The sequence below is a fragment of the Chrysemys picta genome, chromosome 1, assembly GCF_011386835.1.
Source record: "Chrysemys picta bellii isolate R12L10 chromosome 1, ASM1138683v2, whole genome shotgun sequence".
Lineage (NCBI taxonomy): Eukaryota > Metazoa > Chordata > Testudines > Emydidae > Chrysemys > Chrysemys picta.
The window spans coordinates 17,911,082-17,934,998 of record NC_088791.1 but is presented as its reverse complement, the minus strand read 5'-3'; the positions used below and the strand labels follow the sequence as shown (position 1 = coordinate 17,934,998).

Sequence of the window (23,917 nt, the reverse complement as noted above, 5' to 3'; positions counted from 1 at the left end):
CTCATCTTAAAATTCTGTACACCACAAATGGAGCCATCAAAGGACCAAGACAAACTTGCCAGGATTTCACCTGCAATTCATTCCACTGAGTCTAGGCATTTCAAACCCATTGTTTAGATTGCTAAACCATTATAGACTGTTTGTTTCTTGTTAGGAAGAATTATTGGGAACACTGACTGAGTGCATTTATTTTGCCACTGAATAAAAGTTTTAGATTGTACTATCTGAGTACCTCACAATCTTTAGTGATTTTATCTTCACGACACCCTTATGAGATAGCGTACTAGTTGTCACAGATCCACAGGATTGGTGCTATGCCCGCAGCTTTGTAACAGGCTCTTGGAGGATCCATTTCAGTGTGCCAGACCCCCAACGGTTCTCACTCTTCCTCCAGGGTAGGCCATGCTACCTCACAGTCTCCTTGAGACCTCTGGAGTTTCAGCTCTCCTGCTTCACACTGTGAGCTTTGTTCAGTGAGTCCAACTGAGAGAGACTGCTGGCAGAGACTTGTACTAAGTATTTGCAGTGACACTCACAGTGTTGTTAAAACAGTAGCGTTTATTAGTCAGCGAGAACAGTGCTTCTCAAAGCCGGTCCGCCGCTTGTTCAGGGAAAGCCCCTGGCGGTCCGGGATGGTTTGTTTACCTGCCGCATCCACAGGTTCGGCCGATCGCGGCTCCAACTGGCCAGGGTTCACCGTCCCAGGCCAATGGGGACTGCGGGAAGCGGCGCGGGCCGAGGGATGTGCTGGCCGCCCTTCCCGCAGCCCCCATTGGCCTGGAGTGGTGAACTGCGGCCAGTGGGAGCCGTGATCAGCCGAACCTGCGGACGCAGCAGGTAAACAAACCGGCCTGGACTGCCAGGGACTTTCCCTGAACAAGCGCGGCCCGACTTTGAGAAGCACTGAGCTAGAACACAGCATAGGAAGCCCTTAGGTTAGCATAGAAAACTGAAAGTTAAAGCATAGACCAGGCATGGGAAAACTACAGCCCATGGGTCATGTCCGGCCCATCAGATGTTTTAATCCAGTCCTTGAGTTCCGGCCAGGGAGCGGGGTTGGGGGCTTGCCCTGCTCCACGTGTGCCGTGGCTCTGCGGCTCCTGCAAGCAATAGCATGTCCCCCCTCCGGCTCTTATGCAGAGGGGCAGCCAGGGGGCGCCACATGCTAGTACCACCCCAAGCGCTGCCCTCGCAGCTCCCATTGTCTGGGAACCAATGGGATATGCTACTGCTTCCAGGAGCTGCGGGGACAGGGCAGCATGGAGAGCTGCCTGCCCATGCTTCTACGTAGGAGCCGGAGTGGGGACATGCCGCTGCTTCTGGGAGCTGCTTGAGGTAAGCGCCGCTCAGACCCTGCACCCCTGACTTTGTCCCATGCCCCAACTCCCTGCCCCAGCCCTGATCCCCCTCCTGCCCTCCAAACTCCTCATTCCCAGCCCCCGCCAGAGCCCTCACCCCCCCGCACCTCAGCCTGGAGCCCCCCTGCACCCTAAGCTCCTCATTTCTGGCCCCACCCCCAGAGCCTGCACCCCCAGCCGGAGCCCTCACCCCCTCCTGTACCCCAACCCCCAATTTCATGAGCATTCATGGCCCACCATACAATTTCCATACCCCGATGTGGCCCTTGGGGCAAAAAGTTTGCCCCCCCCCGGCATAGACCATTCTGGTTAGCCCAGAGCTCAACCAAGCTGTAGTGAACTCCCAGGTTCAGGCTCCGTCTCTCAGTCTGACCTCCTTGGTCAGTTCTCAGGTGAGAGCCTCCTACTTCACTCCAGCAGCGACCTCTTGTCTCCCCTACCTGCCCCCCCCCCCCACACACACTTTCCCAGTCCTTTGTTCTTGAGCTGGGATCTTTGCTCAGCTTCCCTTCTGAGAAGCAGGGAAATCCATCTCCCTCTGGGTCATTAGTTGCTAGGTGTCAAAGTCCCGGAGATTGGCTTTTCAATTGTCTTCTTGGATTTTCCATTGATATGGGGTTGGCTTCCGACAGTCCTTTTTAATGACCCATTCAGATAGCTAGGCAACATTCGTACCTGTGTGTCTCCCAGCCTGCTCTGAGAGCAAACAGTCTTTTTTCCTCCACTGAGAAGCCATTCAAAATATAGGGGAAACTGATGCACATATAGTCATCATAAAAATTAATGAAAATTCCCACTGTCTCATCTCTTCACTCTTTGAGACTGTTCTGACCAGGGTCACTTTAACCAGTGACTCTGAAAGGGGAACATCTGATGGAGATTGGGCTCCTGTCTCCACCTGCTAGACAGCTAGGTTAGTGAGGCCAGGTTTGCTGGAATCGATTCTAGAGAAGGGCTGGATCCCATCTCAGGCATAAAAGCCACCAGGGGATATTCCTTGTTCTCCCACTGCCAGCACCAATTTCTCCCTGTCAATGTATGGTTTCATCATATTGACATGATCCACTTGATGGCTGTAAGCCAGGGCAGACAGTTCCACCACATAATTCACTTCATTAAATGGTTTGATGACTTAGAAGGCCCATCACAAATGGATGAGAACCATCATCTGGTCTTTGTGCCAGATGAGCAGGTATCAGGGCCGGCTCCAGGCACCAGCCCGGCAAGCAGGTGCTTGGGGCCGCCACTCCAGAGAGGGGCGGCACGTCCAGCTTTCGGCGGCAATTCGGCGGCTGGTCCCTCACTCCTGCTCAAAGCGAAGGACCTCCTGCTGAATTCCCACCGCAGATCATGATCGCGGCTTTTTTTTTTTTTTGTCTGCTTGGGGCGGCCAAAACCCTGGAGCTGGCCCTGGCAGGTATGCACAGAGTGGTCATACCAGATCCTCTGTTTCCCTTGGGCCCTGGCTACACTCTCTCTAGCAAAACCCAGGAGTTCAGGGAGCCTCTCTCAAAAGGACAGCACATACTCCACCACTGATTTTTCCATAGAGGGAGATTTTCCCCTCCCACTTCACCCTCTGCGAGTCCAGGGCATCCCCTCACTCGTCTCCCATACAGCAATTGAAAAGGGAAGAAGATTAATGGGGCATTTTCCCATAAGCAAGCAGCAGGTAGGTTAAGCATTTGTCCCTGTCCTGTGGATGCTGGTCCACAAAAGTCCTCAACATCATCTTTTGGGCCCCATTAAACCTTTCCAGCAGCCCATTTGTCTGAGGGTGACGTGCAGAGACACAGGTGTGCCGGACCCCACATTTCTCCTACAAGCACTGCAGAAGGTCTGACATGAAATTAGCCCCAGGTCTGTAAGGACCTCGCTGGGGAGTCCTACTCTGCTGACAATGGTCAGCCGTGCATCTGCATTGCCAGCGGACAGAGCTGCTGCCTTAAGTTAGCGAGTGGAAAGTCTACCACCACCAGAATGTATTTCTTCCCTGACCAGGTTGCCTTGCTACGGGGCCCCACAATGTCCATCGCCAGGTTCTGGAAGGGTTCCCTCTATGATTGGCAGTGGTCTCAGGGCTGCTTTACACTTACTCCTACCCTCCGACAGGGATCATAGAACTTACAGTACTGCTTGACTGCGGCAAGAGTCTGGGCCAGTAAGTTCTGCAGCAACTTTTGCCTGGTGCACTGGATCCCCTGATATCCTGAGAGAGGGACATCATGGGCCAGCTATGATAGCCTCGGACGGTACCTCTGAGGAACCACCAACTACCTCCTGATGACCCAAGACTCAGTGCTGGGGAGGAACCCATTCCCTATACAGGAATTGCTTCTCCCACAGGAATCTTGCCCTGCAGTCAGCCTTAAGAGAATATGCAGCACTGCAGCCTGCCATGGCCCTCAGCTTCTCTAAGGGAGGATGGGGGGATATCCTCCTGCAGGCCTGCCTGAAATTCAGCTGCTAGGGCAGGGAGTATGACTGTCCCTCCTTGCTGGCAGGGACTGAAGTCACAAACCCTTTGGCTGTGCCTTGGTTTTCCCCGCTCTGGCTTCGCCCAATGCAGCCCTGTCCCAAGGAGCACACTTCCTTCAGTCAGACGCTTGCTAGCCCCAAGCTTGGTAGTCTACAACTCTGGGTCTGGGCAGGGTGGTACTCTGTGCTTCTGGCTCCTAAGGACCAAGCCATTCTGGCACCATCTGGCCAGTCATCCAGATCATTTCCCATGAGCACCTTTGCAAGTCCTCTATCGCAGTCTGTGTGCACCCCATTACAGGTACATCCTCACTATAGGCACCTTAACTGAGGGTCCAACCTCCCCCTCACAATTATTCATTGGGCACAAACTGATCTGGGTCCACCACTTTGAGCCTTGCCAGTATCACCTCAGCATCTGTGTCCCGGTACCCCAGACCCTTTTCCCAGCCACCTCTTTTGGGGATGATAAAGTGATTACGTCTGCTCTGTGTACACCCTGTGAATTGGATTCACTGGGGCATGAGAATTAAGACCAGAGGCCTGACCTTCACACTCCCCAAATGGAATAGCCTGGCTTGTAAGCCACCAAACCCAGCACCACCACCCTCATGCCACAAGTACACTGTCAGCCTTGGTTCCAAGAGGATCCGAGTGACAGACGCAGCAGCATAGCATCCTCAAGACCCGCTTCCCCTTCCAGCAGGGTGTCCTCACAGCCAGGTTTCCCACTGACAGATTTGAAGTGGTGGGAGTTGAAGCTGAGAGCAAAGGAGCTAGCAGACCGAGAAGGAACAACCTGACCATGGGAATCAGCAAAAGCACCAAGGGAAGCAGAGAAAGCAAGAACTGAATATGGAGTAGCAGAGGGGCAACAGGACCTATAGAGGGGTAAGAGGAGAGAGACCCTGCAATGCTAATTCCCGCAGGGAGCCTAGATACCAAATTGTTGCCCCAGTTTAAGAAATGGGGTGGATATAGATGCCTACCTCACAGGCTTTAAAAAGACTTGAAATTTATATCTGGTTGACCCTGTGGACTAGCTCCACTGTCTCACCCCCTCAATCCCAAAGCTTTAGAGGCATACAGCCAGATAGAGGAGTTGATACTGGGGACTCTGAACAGTTCAAAAAAGGCTCTACTGCTTACATTTGAATTGACACCTGAGGTTTATAGGAAAAAGTTTTGAGGTATGCAAAATACCCAGAGGGTCAGTCAAGGAGGCAGTAATGTAGCATGATCTACCCTGGAGGAAGAGTAAGATCCCTTGGGGATCTGGCACACTGAAGGGGTTCCTCCTAGAGACTCTTCCATAGCTGTGGACATAGCACCGATCCTGTGTATCCGTGACAGTTATCCCTGTTTTACAGATGGGAACGCATCAGTAAGTTTCAGTGACTTACCTATGGACAGATGGGAAGTCTGTGACAAAGCAGGGAATTGAGTGTGGGTCTCAAGTCTTATACTAGCACCTTAAGCACTAGATCATCCTTCCTCTACAATCCTTATTATTTGTGGCCCTTTATTGTCAAGGTGAAGTACTACTGCATCAATCAGGGTTATAACTTTAAACCAGGGGCAGACAATATATGGCACGCGTGCCGAAGGCGACACGCGAGCTGATTTTCAGTGGCACTCACACTGTCCAGATCCTGGCCACTGGTCTGGGGGGGCTCTGCATTTTAATTTAATTTTAAATGAAGCTTCTTAAATATTTTAAAAACCTTATTTACTTTACATACAACAATAGTTTAGTTATATATTATAGACTTATAGAAAGAGACCTTCTAAAAACGTTAAAATGTATTACTGGCACGCGGAACCTTAAATTAGAGTGAATAAATGAAGACTCGGCACACCACTTCTGAAAGGTTGCCGACCCCTGCTTTAAACATTTAACATTTCTTCTTCTTGAATTGAATTGGTACTGATCTGAAATCAATGTGAACTGGTATCATTGAAAATTGCTGGTGCTCAGCCTCTCTAAACTTGGATCCCAAGTACTGTAAAAATTGCACTTGTCTGGGTAACTCAATTATTATACCTTCTGTACTCTTTAAGCAGCAAAACACATCAAAGTTTCTATCCACCATAAACCAAGCAGTACTCTGAATTTACTGTATTAGGTTTGAGAAATCTGTCTGCATCCATGCCTTTAAATACAGTGGGCATCAACTTGTATATAAAACCATATTTTATTGCTATTCCGTAAGTAAACAAATACACACAAATGTCTTCCCTCATACAGGTTTTCCACGTAGCGATCACAAAGCCATTTGACATTAGCTTGAACAGTGAAACCTTCACTCAGGACTCCCCACTCCAAAAGGGATCACACCTTGCCAGTCTTTAGAAGCAGTTTCATTACTCACGTTTTGGTACAAAACTTTAAAGACCCATCTACAAACAGGTGACTGATTTTTGCTTGTTCACTGGTTGGCTGTTTATGACTGATGTATCAACAGTTCCAAAAGGGTCTATGTCTCAAAATAAATAACAGCATTTCAGCACCAAATCTTTTATCTAATTTATTCCAGTCTGCAATGGCTCATTAAATATATTTAAAACAAACACACACCCAACCATGAGGGAAACAAGCCAACAAAAAAAGTCTCCTTTCAAATGAAATTATGATGCCACTTCAACAGTGATGACTTCACATTTTCCTGTGTCTTGATCTGTGCAGGTAACATGTAAGGATCCATCCCTAAGCAAGAGAGAAATAAATATTTACATATTATACACCAGAAGTCTTGAAAATATATCTCAACATAGCATGTATGAAAATTTTATTTAGGGATATCAAGAATCAACTTTAACATTGCTTTTGGGGAAGGCAGAAAAAGATAAACCAAAGATTCCCCACAAATTCATTCCCTTGTTGCAAGAGCCCCATGAATAATTAACTGCTGCTCTTTCTTAGAGAGAAAATATAATCAATTCTCAGATGAAGTTCAGCAACAGAAAAAAAGTCTGTTTCTCTCAAATGTAGTTTTCATAGGCACTCAGTGAGTTAACGCACAGACAAGGAAATATTTTGGATTTCTGGTACCTTTTCATAGTGAGAACAGTTAATATGTCATGAAGACCGCCTTCCTTTTTATCTAAATCCTGGAGTACAATCTGTTAAAAAAATTAAAAAAACACAAAGGCTAAAGTTGATTATATGCATTGATACAAAGTAAGCTAAGCACATGAACAGACCTAGTGTGCAAATTCCAGAAATACATTAGTCGTTAGGAATGAAATCCCTTGCTCTAACTTTCTAGGCCACTGCCCATTCTGCTGCCGTCTCTCGAAAGTCTAGAATTTTAAAACAAGAACCTAAACTCAGCTGACAAATTGGAAAATAGTCTGATAAAATTCAGTAAAGACAAATACAAAATACTATATTCAGGAAGGAATAATCAATTACCCAAATACAAAATGGGAAATGACTGCCTAGGAAGGAGTACTGCAGAAAAGGATCTGGGGGTTACAGTGGATCACAAAGATGAATCAACAATGTATACCTTTGCTAAAAAAGAGAACATCATTCTGTGTTGTATTAGAAGAAGGAGTGTTGTATGCAAGACACGAGAAGTAATTCTTCCACTCTACTCAGCACTGATAAGGCCTCACCTGGAGAACTGTGTCCAGTTCTGGGCACCACACTTCAGGAAAGATGTGGACAAAGTCCAGAGGAAAGCAATAAAAATGACTGTTTTGTTTGTTTGAAGTTTTCAAAAAAACAAAACAAAGGAAACCCCATGACCTATAAGGAAAGTTTGAAAAAAAAATAATGGATTTGTTTAGTCTGGAGAAGAGAAGACTAAGGGTGGGGAGAGGGGGGCATAAGTCTTCAAGTAGGTAAGAAAATGGTGATAAATTGTTGTTCTGTTCTCTGGATAAGGAGTAGTAGTAGTAATGGACTTAATTTGCAGCAAGAGAGATTTATCTTACACATTAAGAAAAACTTCCTGACTAAGGACATTTAAGCACTGGAACATATTACCTAGGGAGGTTGTAGAATCTCTGTCACCGGAGGTTTTATGAACAGGTTAGATCAGGTATAGGCAACCTATGGCACGCGTGCCAAAGGCGGCACGCGAGCTGATTTTCAGTGGCACTCACATTGCCCAGGTCTTGGCCACTGGTCTGGGGGGGCCTCTGCATTTTAATTTAAATTTTAAATGAAGCTTCTTAAATGTTTTTAAAACCTTAGTTACTTTACATACAACAATAGTTTAGTTATATATTATAGACTTCTAGAAAGAGACCTTCTAAAAACGTTAAAATGTATTACTGGCACGCGAAACCTTAAATTAGAGTTAATAAATGAAGACTCGGCACACCACTTCTGAAAGGTTGCCGACCCCTGGGTTAGATAAACAAGGGACTGGACTAGATGACCTACTGAGGTCCCTTCCAATCCTACATTTCTGTGATTCTAACTCTCCTAAATGGAGGTGACAGAATCACAAGTACTGCATTTTCCAAAAATAATCAAAATTGTACATGCTGTAATTAAGCTGAATATTATTTATTCTGTTCAGAATTTATTACTGGTAATTTAAGATACAAGGTAGGTTGCAAAACAGTAAATCCATGTGTATGTGCAAGAGAGATCCATACAGGAAGGGCTCTACCCTTTGTTGAGGTAGCTCCTTGAAATGGGAAAGACTATGCAAGGTCTGATCCTGAAAGGGGCAGCGCACCTTCAACTCCCATTAACTTCAGTATCAGTTGAGCATGCTCACCACCTCTTTTGATCAGGTCCTAAAATACTCACTATGCGAACTTCAGAATACTCCCATTCCCATCCTCAAAACCTCGAGTTATAGCAAACCTTTGTCTACTAAGTGGTATGAAAGTACCTCCAGCTAGGGGTGACCAGCACTGTGCAGACTGCAGACCAACTAAAGTGTGCTTTTAGGAGGAGGCATTTCTTCAGGGATTCTGTTGATTTACAGCCAAGTGCTCTATCCACTAAGCTAACATTGAATCCTTGCCACTACTCATCCAGGGAGTATTAGATGCACCTGACTGATTTTTAACTTCTCTAAATCAGAAGTATTGAGTACCATGTAGCGTACTGTGTTTGTTTTTCAAAGCAGTATTTGAAACTAAGATCCTATACAATCTAGGTGGACTTGAATAGATCCCACCATTCCTGGCCAAAAAAGTTCTCTCTCCTAATTTACCATTGTGAAGTAAGTTGCTGGGCTAGTTGCTTGCTGCATTTCAGCAGTGCTCATATATACACAGCTTACAAAGCACTTGCAGGATTCTTCAGCATGATAAAGATGCTAGGTAAAGGTAGAATTCCTTTTAAAAAAAATATTTTGCTTGGAAACTCAGTATGATCTGTTTATGGGAATGATTTAAAGGCAATTTCTAGTGAGACTGGTGTAGGGACTACCACTCCTCCCAACAAAAAGTCTGTTCTTGTACACCCACTGCATTTCCAAATAATTCACAGCAACAAGTTTATATTAACTTCTTGTATGTACTCACCTGTGCAAATTTGCCTTCCTCTTTTGCAGGACTTTTCCCTAGAGACTCATACAGTTCAAGACATACAGAGGAATTATTTCCCGGTGCAAGCAGCGTGTGCTGCCTTCGTGCTGGCAAGGGAGTTCCCGATGGAAACAGCACCGTGAATTTGTCAGTCCCCGATTCATCTACACCCTAACAAACAAGAAAAGTTTGCATGACATATCTAATCTCTGAACTTTACAGAAGGGGTTCACATTTAAAGCCATTAGTCTATAGTTTTATTCAGCTCTACTCAACGGTAGTTAAGCCAGTGAAAACTGATTTTTAATTATCAGATGGCTACATACAGTGGTCACTGCTTAAAAGTATAAATGAGCATTAATACTCACAATAAAGGCCAATCCTGCAGCATGGTAGTGTCTGCAGCATTTCCTATTGCAGCTATAAAAAATACTGCACACGGAATGGTAAATTCAGCTATTATAGCATAGGAAGGATTTGATCCAAAGTCCAATGAAATCAATAGGAGTATATCTATGGATTTTGATAGGCTATGGATCAGGCCCTACATGTTGATTTATTTAGTAGGAAGTTGCAATGTAATTGCTAGTGCTAGAATGGTTATTGGAGACTACCACCCCTGTAAATCAATGAATATGACATTTCCAAGTGAGTCACTACCAACATTGATCCATTTTTGCATTAGTGGAGTAAAAAAGTTTCAATATTAAACTGAGACTTACCTTAACTAGAATATCTTTGGCAGAACACTCAATAGATAGTGCCTCCTCCTCTAATGAGAGGTTCTCTTTCCCTACTAAGATCCCTGCTTCTGTGGCTGCCCCAATGGGAATGACCTCATCTGGTGTGATAGAATTCAGCAACTCCACAGCTGGAAAAAGGTCTTTAATCAGCTGTTGTAGCTTTGGGATTCGAGCAGACCCACCACATAGAACTACCTAGAAAATATTATTCCTTAGTGACTTCAGAACTTTTACAGAATGTAAGTGAACATACAGCTACACTGTGGAAGGTTAAATTGCTCTATAATGTTTAATGCTCTATGGCCCATTGTATAAAAACACACAGAAATGCTACAATTAAAAACACATTATTTTTGCCTGAACTCTGGACCCTTTGCAAGCTGTCTAAGACAAATGCTAGCATGAAATCATTTCTGGAGAAGGCATCCTTATATCAGTCAGCTAGCTAAAAAACACCATTCCATAAAGAAAAAAAAAACTTTGTTAAAGAACCCTTTAAATCCCCTGCCCCCCAATATAACAATAGTGTCTTAGCTGAGGCCAACCTGACCTGGAAATGAAGCAAAAAATCATGACAGCCAACTATTTACATAAACAGAGCTCAGGAGTTTATTGCAAGCCAAAAGCAGAACATTTATCAAAAATGTTCACTTTTAAAAGACACTTCACTTAACATTCCACTTGTATTCACTGAATTTAGTTTCCTTTTTAAAAATTTAATGTTACAATTTTCACTGTGTTTTGTGTTGACTCCTCTTCTCACCATTTCCTTTTGTTAGAAATTTCTTTTAAACACCCTATGCTCAGTTCAGACTTGTAGGCACCATTTTAAGTGAGCTTGTCACAGCTTTCAAACCCCTGTGGGATACCTTGATGTGTTCTTTTGCCTGCAGTTCCCATTAAAGGATCAGTTCTCACTGTGCTAAGAGGATCTGTTAGTTATTGCAGAACTTAATATCTTAGATGCCATCCCTTCTCTATCCTATCACTGAAACTAAACAGATGTCACATGTGCAACACTGACTATGGAAATCCCAGTGGCATGTAGTAGTATCCTTTGTGCTGAATAACTGAAAGAAAGACTTATTGGCCTCGACTATTCTGCAATATTACTGTAATTTATCTTGGGTTCTACAAGCAGAGTTACAATATAAATGTGCAAATCTAAAATAAAAAAAATTGACTACTACTACATAGTTACTTTGTACTTTACATACCTCTCCATCTTAAAAGTACCTTAAACTCTAGCTAAACAGCTCATACCTTTGTGATTTGGGTAAATACACTTCTACCCCGATAGAACATGAATTTGGATATAACGCGGTAAAGCAGCACTCCGGGGGGCAGGGCTGCACACTCCGGTGGATCAAAGCATGTTCGATAGAACGTGGTTTCACCTATAACACAGTAAGATTTTTTGGCTCCCGAGAACAGCGTTATATCGGGGTAGAGGTGTATCAACCTAATTTAATGGGCTAGTGAGGCAGAGGTTAAGTGATTTACTCAATCAAAAAAGTACATTTCAGGGATGAACTAGAACTCAGGAGTTCCTTTAAAGACATGCGAAAAAGCCCCTCTCACACATTTAGAGCACAATCCAATTCCTGATGAAGACAAATGTAAAATTCCACAGACTCCAGTGGGTGTTGGAACAGTCCCTTAGCCCTCAGTTACATGATGTACATGGTTTAAGTTTTAAGAATGTTTAAAAACCTAAACTAAACCTATGAAATCATTAGTTATAATAAATCTCCAAGATTTTTGACAGACAACATTTTAGATAAGGTTAGTACAGTACCTATCCCAGCGTAGGCATATAAAACACAACATTAAAAATAATCATAACTGATTTTAGTTTCCTTGAATTGATCAAGGATTTGTTATCAATGTGCTACATAGATGAAAAGAGCAGTTAAACCATAAGGCTTTAGTCATCCTTTAATTTTTATAAACCCAAAGTCTTGTGTGTGATATGTTCTTCCCTTAATGTGGGAACACAACACCCCTCAGCAGTAATAAGAGCTACACACACGCAGAGGGTAAATTGTACCTTTAACTATCATGACATTTAGCAGCCAGAAAATGCTTCACATACAATGATATACTTTGAGCTCCAGAAATTAACAGCTATTGGCTAATTCCTTGTTAATATATTCTCCAGGTGTTCTTCCAAATGAGTTCATAAGCATCCCGAGAATAAAGATTAATTGTTACCTTGTTAATGTCATCTGCTGTAAATCCAACTTGTTGCAAGAGTTTTTTAATTGCTTCTACACATTTATTAAAAAGTGGAGAACAAATCAGTTCAAATCTGGCCCTGTTTAACAAACAGAGAGAAAATGCTAAGTAAACAACAAATACAATCTCCCACCTGTTGGAAGAATCAGCAATTAAAATGGAAGAGAAAGATATTTTCCACGGCATACTCTGTTTCCATAGCCATGAACTGGTAGGATTAAGTTACAGCAGGAGCAATGTACTGGTGTGAAAGAGTCTCAGACATATTATGGCTTCACAAATATACCAAGAAAGCGGTGGATTCAATTTTGATTTTGTTTTTTTGTGAAGAACAGCCGAAAAAATGCAGCAGTTTAGACATACAAAACAAAAACAAACAAAAAAACACACATGATGATGTCCCACTCAAAGTTTCACCAATACACATTAATCCTAATGAGATAATGTGATGGAGAAAGTGCCTGCATGCTATAAACTCCATCAGTGGCAGTACACCAGTAGAGAATTACAGAGCCAGTTTTTCCTCCTATATAGACGTACCACAGATGGTCCACAGAAAACAGTTTCCATATGCAAGTTGTGGGGTGCAACAAGGTGGTGAGACAAAGTGGAAAAATTTAATCTAATTTTGATTTTTAATCTGATGACGCACTGAAACAGTAAAACGCATTGTTTCACCTCTGCAGATAAAAGAAAGAAGAGTTCTTAAGAATGAACTGTCAACTTCTCGCTTTATGTTCACAAGCAAGTAGACTGTGGACCCCAATATGTTTTACTACCTTTAATCAGGGCTTGAGAATACTGCTCATCAAAGGTGACTGGGGAAGTTTTATGTGGTTGAAAGGTATACAATGAATCACTTTCATTAAAACAAAATATTAGTCCATAATGCTGACATAGAGCAATCCAAACTGTGGTTTCTTAGATCTGCAGATAGACTGCTCCTTTGTCTCTGCGGTGGTGGGTGGGTGTGTAAAAACAAATAAAAAAAACCAAAAAACAACACACACACACACACATACACACACCAGGCTGCAGCAGCAAAATGGAACTGCTGCTATTCAGTTAAGAAACTGTCAAGCATCCTATTTTATTCTGTTTCTACTGCCAACTGGGAAAGCAATGAGCAGTAGCAGAATTCACAGGGGAGGACAATCCGTCTCCAAAAAAAAAACCAAACAAAAAACCAAACAAACAAACAAAAAAAAGCCACAAGCCTCCAGGGGAGGAGTAGAGTAGTATAAACAATCCATTCTCACATCAGAAAACTGAGGAGGGGTGAAGGGAGAGAAAGTTTCTGCCCATCTCAGCAAAAAGAATAGAATTTATTCTGTGCATGGTCTTGGAACAGAACATCTGGTACAAATCCCAGCTCCCTACACCTCTCACTAATCAGGGCTCCTATACACTTTTCTTTGATATCTAGCTCTGGCCAGTAGGTCTCTGGTAAGGTTTTCAAGCCCCGTCTTCAATAAAGTTAGATGTTATGTCATTATGCTAGATTAGGGCTAGTCATCCTTCAAGTAAAAGTCTGGAAAATAGTGCATAAGGAATAAAGGTGAAATTCTGCTCCCAAACGTATGCCTAAATTCTGGGGGGATCTTTTCAAAAGTCAACAGTCAGAACCTGCAGTGCAATGCTAGAAGCCTTCCTTAGTACTCAGAGCCCAATTCTTGCAGCCTTTACTCATCTGACACTAAAGCCAACGGAACTATTCACATAAGCAGAGACTTCTAGATATTGCAGGAATGAGCGATCAAAAATCCCGTTTTCATTTTCAGTACTCCCCCGCCGCCGAAATTCAATTTTCCCACACACACCCAAAAAACAAAATCAAAATTGAAATATAATCCTAGAAATCAATCCTAATAAAAATATCAAAAGTAATTTCAAAAGGATCACCCTTACCTGGATACATTACAATCAAAATCCAGACCATCATATAAGGAATCTACAAAACAGTTTGAACTTCCCAAGGTTGACAAAGAGTGCTTTGCAACATCAGCGCTGTTCATTAGCTTCATCATAGCTCTGGAATTTCCTCTTATATCATGTTTATAAGATCTGTATTAAAAAGAAGTGTTTACGATGACTGAGAAACTGTTTTAGACATAATACGTTAGACATTAATGCTTTCAAGAAGTTAGTATTAAAGTGGCTCCTTTTCCCATTCTTCAGTAAATTATTCTTGTAATGCCACACTTAATGACATTCAAAATGTACAAAGCAAAATGTCTGCTTCAAATTCAAGCAAAGAACACATTCTACACTGCTATTTGGGGAAAGCCAGGAATTAGTGTTTTAACAAGTAGAGATTTCATCAGTCTCTCCTCAGAACAATCTCCTAACCTAAATGAATGCAATATGGGAAGAAGATGCCTGAAGCTAATCAATTTAAAGTTCAATCATCAGGGTTGTTTCAAGAAACAGAAGTTGTGATAACCTCATCCCAAAGATCTCAAAGCATTCTATAAACTTGACTAAGTGATTAGGAACAATATATATAGCAATTGCTTCACCAACTTCTTAATAAAAGCTGCCATTATTTAAAACCAAAACGAAACACTCCAACAGCCCAGAGCTGGAATGAGACAGCTTAAAAAAAAAAAAAAAAAAAAAAAAGCTTACAGCAACACTGCACAACCGTTTGACTCCGAAAATGAAGGTTATCCATCTGAAACTTAGAATTCACCCTCTTTTACTTTTGCTGAAGTGCATGGGATTATTAGTCAATATTTATATGGTCGTAGCACCTAGAACAGGGGTTCTCAAACTGGGCGTCGGGACCCCTCAGGGGGATCGCAAGGTTATTACATGGGGGGGGGGCGGCATCGTGAGCTGTGAGCCCCCATCCCAAACCCCGCTTTGCCTCCAGCATTTATAACAGTGTTAAATATATTTTAAAGTGTTTTTAAATTATAAGGGGGTGTCTCACTTAAGAGGCTTGCTATGTGAAAGGAGTCATCAGTACAAAAGTTTGAGAACCACTGACCTAGAACCTTCAACCAGGTAGAGGTTCCTACCATGCAAGGCACCTCACAAACAGCAAATGACAGTCCCTGCCCTGAAGAGCTTAATTTACAACCCGGAAGACCATAATTGGTGAGAACATTGGTTTTACATCTTATGTAGAAGATGGCACATCCAGAAGCATGGTGCCCACTGATTCAGTATTGTCTCAGAGTAATGAGCAACATCCCTTCCAACACAGCTTATTTCAACAACGGGGCATTGCAGACAATTTAGAAAAAAAAGATAGTCCTAACATTAATAGCAATGTATGTTTTTCTGTAGCTGTAAAATATTCACCACTTACCTCTGAAATTCAGAAGCTAAATGTTGTGCTAAGGCTTCTGTGAAACAGACACCACCTATACTATCATCTGTGTTTGTGGCAAGAACACGATATATTCCACTATTTACTTCTATAACTGTCACAGAGAGCGATGTTCCTCCAAGCTTAAAAACCAACACATTGCTGCCAGGTAAAAAAAAACAAAACCTGAAAACTAGATCAGTAAAATATATACATTTCCTCATACTCATTTTTTCTAACTAAACATACACACAATATAAATTAAGTTTTTTAAATTGTTTGTCAATAACATTTGATTGGAAGTTCTGAAATACATACATCTATCATATCTATGGCTATTATTTTACAGTATTCCTCCAAGAAACAGAATAGTTGATAACACACTTACAATAGCAAGCCGCCTATGACTAAACAGAGCATAACTGGGAACTAACATTTACTTGCTTTTACGAGCCCAAGTTATACTTACAGCAGGATAGAAAATGGACGCCTAGGCAGATCTCAACTTTTTAATTTTGTACAGCACCTGAACACTCAGGTAATAGAAGTTACATATATTCACTTAAAACTTGAATAAAACAGTAATATGTTTACTATTGCCATGACTTCCATAACAAATGGACTTACATTTTGGTTTTTATTTTCAAGTTATGTAATCATGGTCTTTTATCAATCCAATCACAGCTCACTACTGAGCAAGACTTAATTTTTGTACATATTTTTCTCCATATCCAGTGTAGCACAGTATGGGTTTTTAATTATGGTTATTTAAAAACAAATCTGGATTGAAAATGAAGGCTATAGAACTTTTCAAATTTCCAATGACAAACTTTAATGTTAACTATAATATTGTGTACCCTGGGCATTTCCTAGCAAAGTTATGATTTTTGCATTTATTGTTATGTCAATACAATGATGTCGCCCCATTTTTATAGCCATAATAAAGCCTTAATAATCACACACCACTATTGTTTATCAAACCTCCAGTTTCCAAGCAACCACACTTAAATCTATTTTAAAAAGCACACACAAAAATAAGATAAAAGCATTTTACCTTTTCCCAGTGGGTGAATCTTGTCCAATTCCATATGCCAAGAGAGCTGCAGATGGCTCATGAATTAATCTCAGAACATTAAATCCAGCTGCTCCAGCTGCTTGCCTGTGATAAGACACACCACAGCTAAAGGTCTGCATTTCACTTACCGTAATGGTACATATTACTGAGGCCTCATCAATGCACATAGACCACAGAGCCATGTTACCTGGATATTATATGATATTTTCAAGGTTTTGGCCTAGTGAAGGAACACTATTAAAAGTCCTGTCTATAATGCAAATTGTTACTGGCTTAATTGTATATATGAAGTGTCAAGGAAAAATGTTTTGTAATGCATTAGAGTCTCTGACAAAATATAACAAAGTGAAATTGGCTGTGTTTTATTTGACTTTCAGAACAAAATCTAACTGATCACATTCCAGAAAAAATCCCCCTAAATTGTTCTCAGCACTGATATAGCAGGAAAGTTTGGTTTTATATCTGATCCAAATCACCTTGATTGCTTTAAAAAAAAAAAAAAAAAAAAAAAAAAAAAAATCCACCTCTTGAAAATTCAATGTCTCAAACTGCCTACAATTCATCTCTTCCAGGTAAAAGTCTAGTACCTTTATGCTTGAAACAGAAGTCATTTTGACTCACTCCAATATGCATCTTGTAATAGCCATTGAACTAATTTTACCTTTCTCAGATTAACTGGCGAGTATGAAATGTTCTGAGTAACACAAAAACCTCAGAAGCGCTTTGCTCAATGACTCTTAAATACCATTCACTGGTTTAAGACTCACAATGCTTACTGTCCAAAGGGATTTTTAATAGACATCTGGCATTTGATTTTTTTTTTAAATCTAAAAGCTGGAGCATTTCGACTTATAATAGTAAAATACTTTGTTTTTTTTAAATGACTTATGCTTGTGTAATATAAAAAGGAGTGACAGCCCTGGAGAGAGAATCCCTACAAAAATAAACAGTGGTACAGCAAGTGGCCCTGTGTTGTTCTGCCAGCATGCCTCAAACCTAGCATGGCGGGATAAGAGTTCAGTCTCCATGCTCATACAGCATCTAACCTCCCTGGTAAAATCGCCCATAAAAGGTGCTATTTGGTGCCAATTGTCATGCTCAGATTTGTGATGTAAAAACCTAAAGGAGGAACAGCACCGAAGTCATTTGCATTTCAAGTGGAACACAACAGTCACCAGGGGATAAAACCTGAGGAGGGCGGGGAAGATATTTTCATCACCAAAATGACTGTCATCGGCATTTTCAGTATTTAAATCATTATTTTCACTACTAGAACTACTGACTAATGATTTTGTCATTTTATTGGAAAACCAATCACTAATGCTTTTCTGGCGTTTCATTATGAAGAGTAAATAATATTGAATAGAAAACTTTAATCTCTGAATAACAGTCCAGTTAGTATTACACACTGAAATATCACTAGAAAAACAGACCGACTATGACTCACTGGTTGTATTGAATTGTACAGAAAACAGTTGAGCAAGTGCACAAACTAGGCAAGTGCGACCCTTGTTAATAAAATAATAAACTAGACGTTTGTCTCGCATCAGGACGGACTTGGATGCAACCGAGTTGCAGCCTGCGATGACATTAGACGTGCACAGCAACATAATTCTTGACCTGTCGTAGAAACGGCTCTTTAACGGTTAGAATTTCGCATCTATTTGCACTTGAAGTTTATTTTGTACACCGTTTTATAAGGTTAAGATTATTCGGTTTTAAGATCATTTTATAACATTTGTTTTCATAACACTTTTTAACAACCAGTTCTAAAACTGCTTCAAAATTAACAACCGGTTTGCGCGAACCGGCTCCAGCTCACCACTGCTTGTGTGTGTGAACCTTATGATACCCCCCGCTCCTCCAACTCCCTTTTGGGTCAGGATCCCTACAAATACAACACTGTGAAATTTCAGATTTAAATAACTGAAATCACGACATTTACGATTTTTAAAATCCTAGGACCATAACATTGACCAAAATGGACCATGAATTTGGTAGGGCCCTACCCATCAGCAATCCCCCTGCATCTAAGTGAAAAGAGAAGTCATTCTTCTTACCCAAGGGCATTTTTCTGGTTCTCTCCAAACTCAAATGGTACAGTAATAACCACATCATTGACATCGGAACCCAAAGCAGACTGAGCAGTTTCTGTTTACAAACAGAAGCAGAACATGTTGATTAAAACATTACTATTTTTAAAAAGTGCCTTAATATAGCTAAGGTATTGATAACTTTTAAAGTTTTACTCCCTATTTACCTTTCATTTTACTGAATATGAGTTTTGCAACTTCTTCTGGGCAAACAAGTTTGTTATCTATTTCATACTGGAGTTTTCCATTCTTCTCAGTGACCTAGGAATAAAGCCAACATATGTGCATGTGACATGGTAAGACTCATTTTGTTTGTAATGAAAATTAATGTTTATGTCTAATTTGGTTTCCATTCCCAGAAAAGAAAACTAGACCAGGGAAACATTTTCATGTTTTTATTTGGCTCAAATGGTATGAAGGCTCCCCAACAGATTTGACCAAGGAGGGGCTCATAAAGATGTCTTACATTATCCAGGCCTGAATCACGGAGCCAGGCCCATGGCACATAACATTTAAACACAAGGGCAAAAACCCTTAAGGATTTGGACCTCAAACATCATGGAAATGTTGGGGAAGGTTTGCCTAAGATAATTTCTCCCAGGCACACAGGGAGGACTTCGAGACCCTATTATCTAGCTTTTGCCCCAATTTACATGAATTTATCAAGATGGGTGGTCAAGGATTAACACAACCCGGCTGTCACTCCTTTGGGAGGAAGGAGGTGAGGCAAGGGCTGGATACAGGACAGTCAATCATTGATCTGTTACTCAGGCTCCCCCATGCCCGTGAGCTCCTGAGAGAGAGATCAGGCCTGTATCTTGATTTAATAAAGTTTTTTTTAATCTTTCTTTGCAACAAAGCTTTCCAGTTGCAAGGATAATGTGGTCTTAAAATTCAGTAATGTGGTTGCTTGTGTAATAAACATTTTTAATTTCATGCTTCCTATGCTGAGCGTTTTCTGTATTTATTTATAATGTTGTTAAAAGCTAGTTACTATTCTCTTTGACGGCATTAAAGAATCACCCTCTCTGAAGTTCTCCTTCAGACATATTACCAAAGGGAGAACCCACATATAATGGATGGCTCTAACTTCACAAGAGAGAGACAAATAGAGGGTTTGAAGCAGAATATAGCAAAACCTCTCTCGTTAAAAAAGAAGCTTCTATCACACATGGTGTCCTGTAGAGCTTCAGGTTGTGCCATATGGGTCTGATCACTAAGACACTGTAATGAGGTGTCTACGATACTAAAATAAATGATGGAACCAATGCAGATTTTTTCAGCTCTAGGGAGAAAAAAAGAAACTGGATCATACTTACTGAACATTTGCTTTCTGCAATATATTTCTCAGCTTGTGGGTCACCAGAGCTGTCAAAACAAATTAAGAGTGATAGTTTTGCAGGTGGCATTGGATGTGTAGTTCCGCCTATCTAGTTGTTTATTTTTTCAACTTATGACACTCAGTCTATGTGATCCACTTGTATTTTATTTATTTTAGTCAAAACTCCTGTGGCAATTACTATTAATAAACAGCAGGTCTGGGGCTCCACCCTTGTCATGGAAAAACCCAAGGGAAAGGGACAACTTTTCTAAAACTTTATCTACACTGGAACTTTGTCGGCAAAACTTTTGTCATTCAGGGGTGTTTAAAAAAATAAACCAACACACAACACCCCTGAACAACAAAAGTTTTATCGACAAAAAGCGCCGGTGTGAACAGTGCTTTGTCGTCAGGAGCGCTTTGCTCGGCTACATTACACACCTTTTAGCGGCACCGCTATAGTGGCACAGCTGTGTCGCTAAAAGGTGCGGAGCGCAGACAAAGTAATTTTTAAAATTACATTTTAAAAAAAGAAAAGAAAGTGCACCCTGGAAAAATATTTGTCACTTCTTATTTACTTAATGCTAGCCTCATGGATAAAAAATACAATCTAAACAATTAACAATATCTTCTGCATTCAACGTGATTTTTATTTCAGGACCATATTTCAATATCGTTTTTGTTATATCAATTGTAAATAATCATAGCAGTTACAAACTGATTAACTTATTCTAAAAGATGAGTGAAAGTTTAACTAAAATAAAAATCAGACTATACACAGGTATATTCTCTCATTCAACCTGCCATAAAGAATTTTAATTTGTTTTTAATCTGTTACAAATCTTTCTTGTTGACTTGTCACCTCTCTAATTACAAGGTTGAGTATTTTATTAGGCAGGACTAAAACCAAATAAAGTAGAACCTTGATAATTTGCAATGATGATGATTCTTGTGTTCACTGTAGTTCACAAGATATTCTTTGTTAATTTGTGGATTTACTTGTAGTTTACTTTAAATTCAAGGTAATAATTCAGTAAATGCACTACAGCATATTTTAACCTTTGTAACGTTTTCTGCATACAAATAAAGAAGTCTTGGTAATAAGAGCCCTCACTACAGTTGACAAGTAGGCCAAACACACCATTATTTTGGGCAAGTTACGAAGTGTGAGGATTACCTATGGGCAAAGTCTTATTCCAGTTTGATTCTACAAACAAATGCAGGTAAAGAATATTCAAAGTCTCTAACTTCTTATTCCACAGTTCATTAAAGAAAGAAAACTACCAGAGACAATTTTGGGGATCTAGTGACCTCTCTTATCAAAGCCAGATTATTAAATTGATTAACCTTTAGATCTTATATTATTAGCAGACCAGCTTTAGTGAGAAGACTGGTGTACAGATATGAGTTAAATAAACATTTGCTATTTACATCCCCAATTTGTAATATACACACACACACTCCTCAAATAAAATATTTTCTTTCCTATCTATTCACTTACCTTCTCCCAAGAATCTGCTTTACTTTCACTACTGTATTTGCAATATTTCTTACTCTATTTTGTTTTGCTGCCAAACCAACAACCTGCAAAATGGAAAAGAAATTATAAAATGAAAAATGGACATTTCTCTCTGCCGAAAACTGCTACAGCGAAAAGAAAAATTACCTCTTCGTTTTTTGAGTATGCAACAACAGCTGGCGTGACTCTATCACCTGCATCATTGGCAACCACATCTGCACGGCCATCCTAAAAACAAAATATACCATCCAAAGGTAGAGAGAAGTCATTCAGTGAAATATTAACATACCTTCCTACCTTAGCAATGAAATATGTAGCATCAACATTTATTACCAAACACAGCCAATGATGCCAATTAAAAACCTGTGCTCTATGAGTGAGTTTAGTATTTCATCATTCCATCCTGCAGAGCGAGATCCTCTACTGGGAACATAAGAACAGCCATAGTGGGTCAGACCAAAGGTCCATCTAGCCCAGTATTCTGTCTTCCGACAGTGGCCAATGCCAGGTGCCCCAGAGGGAATGAACAGAACAGGTAATCAAGTGATCCATCCCCTGTCGCCCATTCCCAGCTTCTGGCAAACAGAGGCTAAGGGACACTATCCCTGCCCATCCTGGCTAATAGCCATTGATGGACCTATCCTCCATGAACTTATCAAGTTCTTTTTTGAACCCTGTTATAGTCTTGGTCTTCACAATATCCTCTGGCAAAGAGTTCCACAGACTGACTGTGTGTTGTGTGAAAAAAAATACTTCCTTTTGTTTGTTTTAAACCTGCTGCCTATTAATTTCATTTGGTGACCTCTAGTTCTTGTGTTATGAGGAGTAAATAACACTTGCTTATTTACTTTCTCCACACCAGTCATGATTACATAGACCTCAATCATATCCCCTCCCCAGTCATCTGTTCTAAGCTGAGAAGTTCCAGTCTTATTAATCTCTCCTCACATGGCAGCCATTCCATATGCCTAATCATTTTTGTTACCCCTTTCTGAACCTTTTCTAATTCCAATATTTCAGGGATCGGCAACCTTTAGCACGCGGCCGGCCAGGGTAAGCACCCTGGCGGGCCGGGCTGGTTTGTTTACCTGCCGCGTCCACAGGTTCGGCCGATTGCAGCTCCCACTGGCCGCCGTACGCCACTCCAGGCCAATGGGGGCAGCGGGAAGCGGTGGCCAACACAACCCTCGGCCCGCGCCGCTTCCCAGAGCCCCCATTGGCCTGGGACAGCGAACTGCGGCCAGTGGGACCCTCAATCAGCCGAACCTGTGGACGCGGCAGGTAAACAAACCGGCTCGGCCCACCAAGGTGCTTACCCTGGCGGGCCGTGTGCCAAAGGTTGCCAATCCCTGCAACATATCATTTTTTAGATGGGGCAACCACCTCTGCCCGCAGTATTTAAGATGTGGGCATACCATGGATTTTTATAGAGGCAATATGATATTTTCTGTCTTATTATCTATCCCTCTCTTAATGAGTCCCAACATTCTGTTTGCCTTTTTTTTTTTTTTTTGGCGTGCACATTGAGTGGATATTTTCAGACACCTATCCACAATGACTCCAAGATCTCTCTTGAGTGTTAACAGTTAAATGCTCCCGCTGAACAGCTCTGCTGCTAACAGCAACTGACTGACACCAGAAAAGCATCGTCTTGAGGACACCAAGGGAGGGAGAATCCGTCACGTCCAGGGGTTAGAGTCATCCCGGCCCGTAACAGCCCGTGGCCCTGACTGTGCCACACACGCACCCTGGCCACAGGGATCCTGTCAACAGTGGCCCTGGCGCCCCCCACAGCAGCACCAGAGATGGCTCCGCCGTCCCACCCCCAAGCGGCTGACCCGGAAGAGGGCCCCGCTAACCCCTCACCGCACCCCCAACGCGGCCCACCTTATACACGGCCACACAGGCGCAGGTGCAACCCAAATGGACCCCGATGGCCGCCATGAGCCCCTCTCTCCACGCCGCCGCAGCGTTCCCCTCCCACAATGCACCGCGACGCCGCCCGCGCCAATCCTGCAGGGCCGCTCGCCCGACCGGCCAATCACATTCCGCATCTGCTCCCCAGCGAAGCTACCGTTAGGACCAATCGCAGAGACAGGGTCAGATTTCTCCCTCGTGCTTCCGGGGCCAGACCAGGCGGCTAACCGCCAATGAAAAATCGAGCGGTGTTCGTCGTCACCGAGCATAGCAACCCAAGCACTTTTTTCCTCCTGGCAGCCCCGCCCGGGAGGAGGGAAGGGGGCGGGGTCATTCGGCCGGGTCTCGTCTCGTGCCAGG

The 23,917-nt window shown here is 41.9% G+C and overlaps 1 protein-coding gene across 2 annotated transcripts; it reads right to left on the bottom strand.

The window, feature by feature from the left end:
- Window positions 1-6,012: 6,012 nt before the first annotated feature.
- Window positions 6,013-23,892, bottom strand: HSPA14 (heat shock protein family A (Hsp70) member 14). 2 transcript variants are annotated; one of them, XM_008171905.4, is made up of 14 exons: window positions 23,528-23,892; window positions 21,788-21,868; window positions 21,623-21,705; window positions 20,120-20,168; window positions 18,968-19,061; window positions 18,768-18,858; window positions 16,687-16,791; window positions 15,633-15,794; window positions 14,225-14,380; window positions 12,293-12,395; window positions 10,058-10,273; window positions 9,333-9,506; window positions 6,889-6,959; window positions 6,013-6,543 (listed from the first exon to the last, which is right to left on the bottom strand). In XM_008171905.4, the coding sequence occupies exons 1-14, from the start codon at window positions 23,582-23,584 to the stop codon at window positions 6,465-6,467; spliced, it is 1,521 nt and encodes a 506-aa protein (XP_008170127.2). In that variant the 5' UTR covers window positions 23,585-23,892; the 3' UTR covers window positions 6,013-6,464. The 2 variants fall into 2 exon arrangements, with proteins under 2 accessions (XP_008170127.2, XP_042715373.2); XM_042859439.2 differs by lacking the exon at window positions 6,889-6,959 and having other exon boundaries at window positions 23,528-23,777.
- Between the last annotated feature and the right edge of the window lie 25 nt (window positions 23,893-23,917).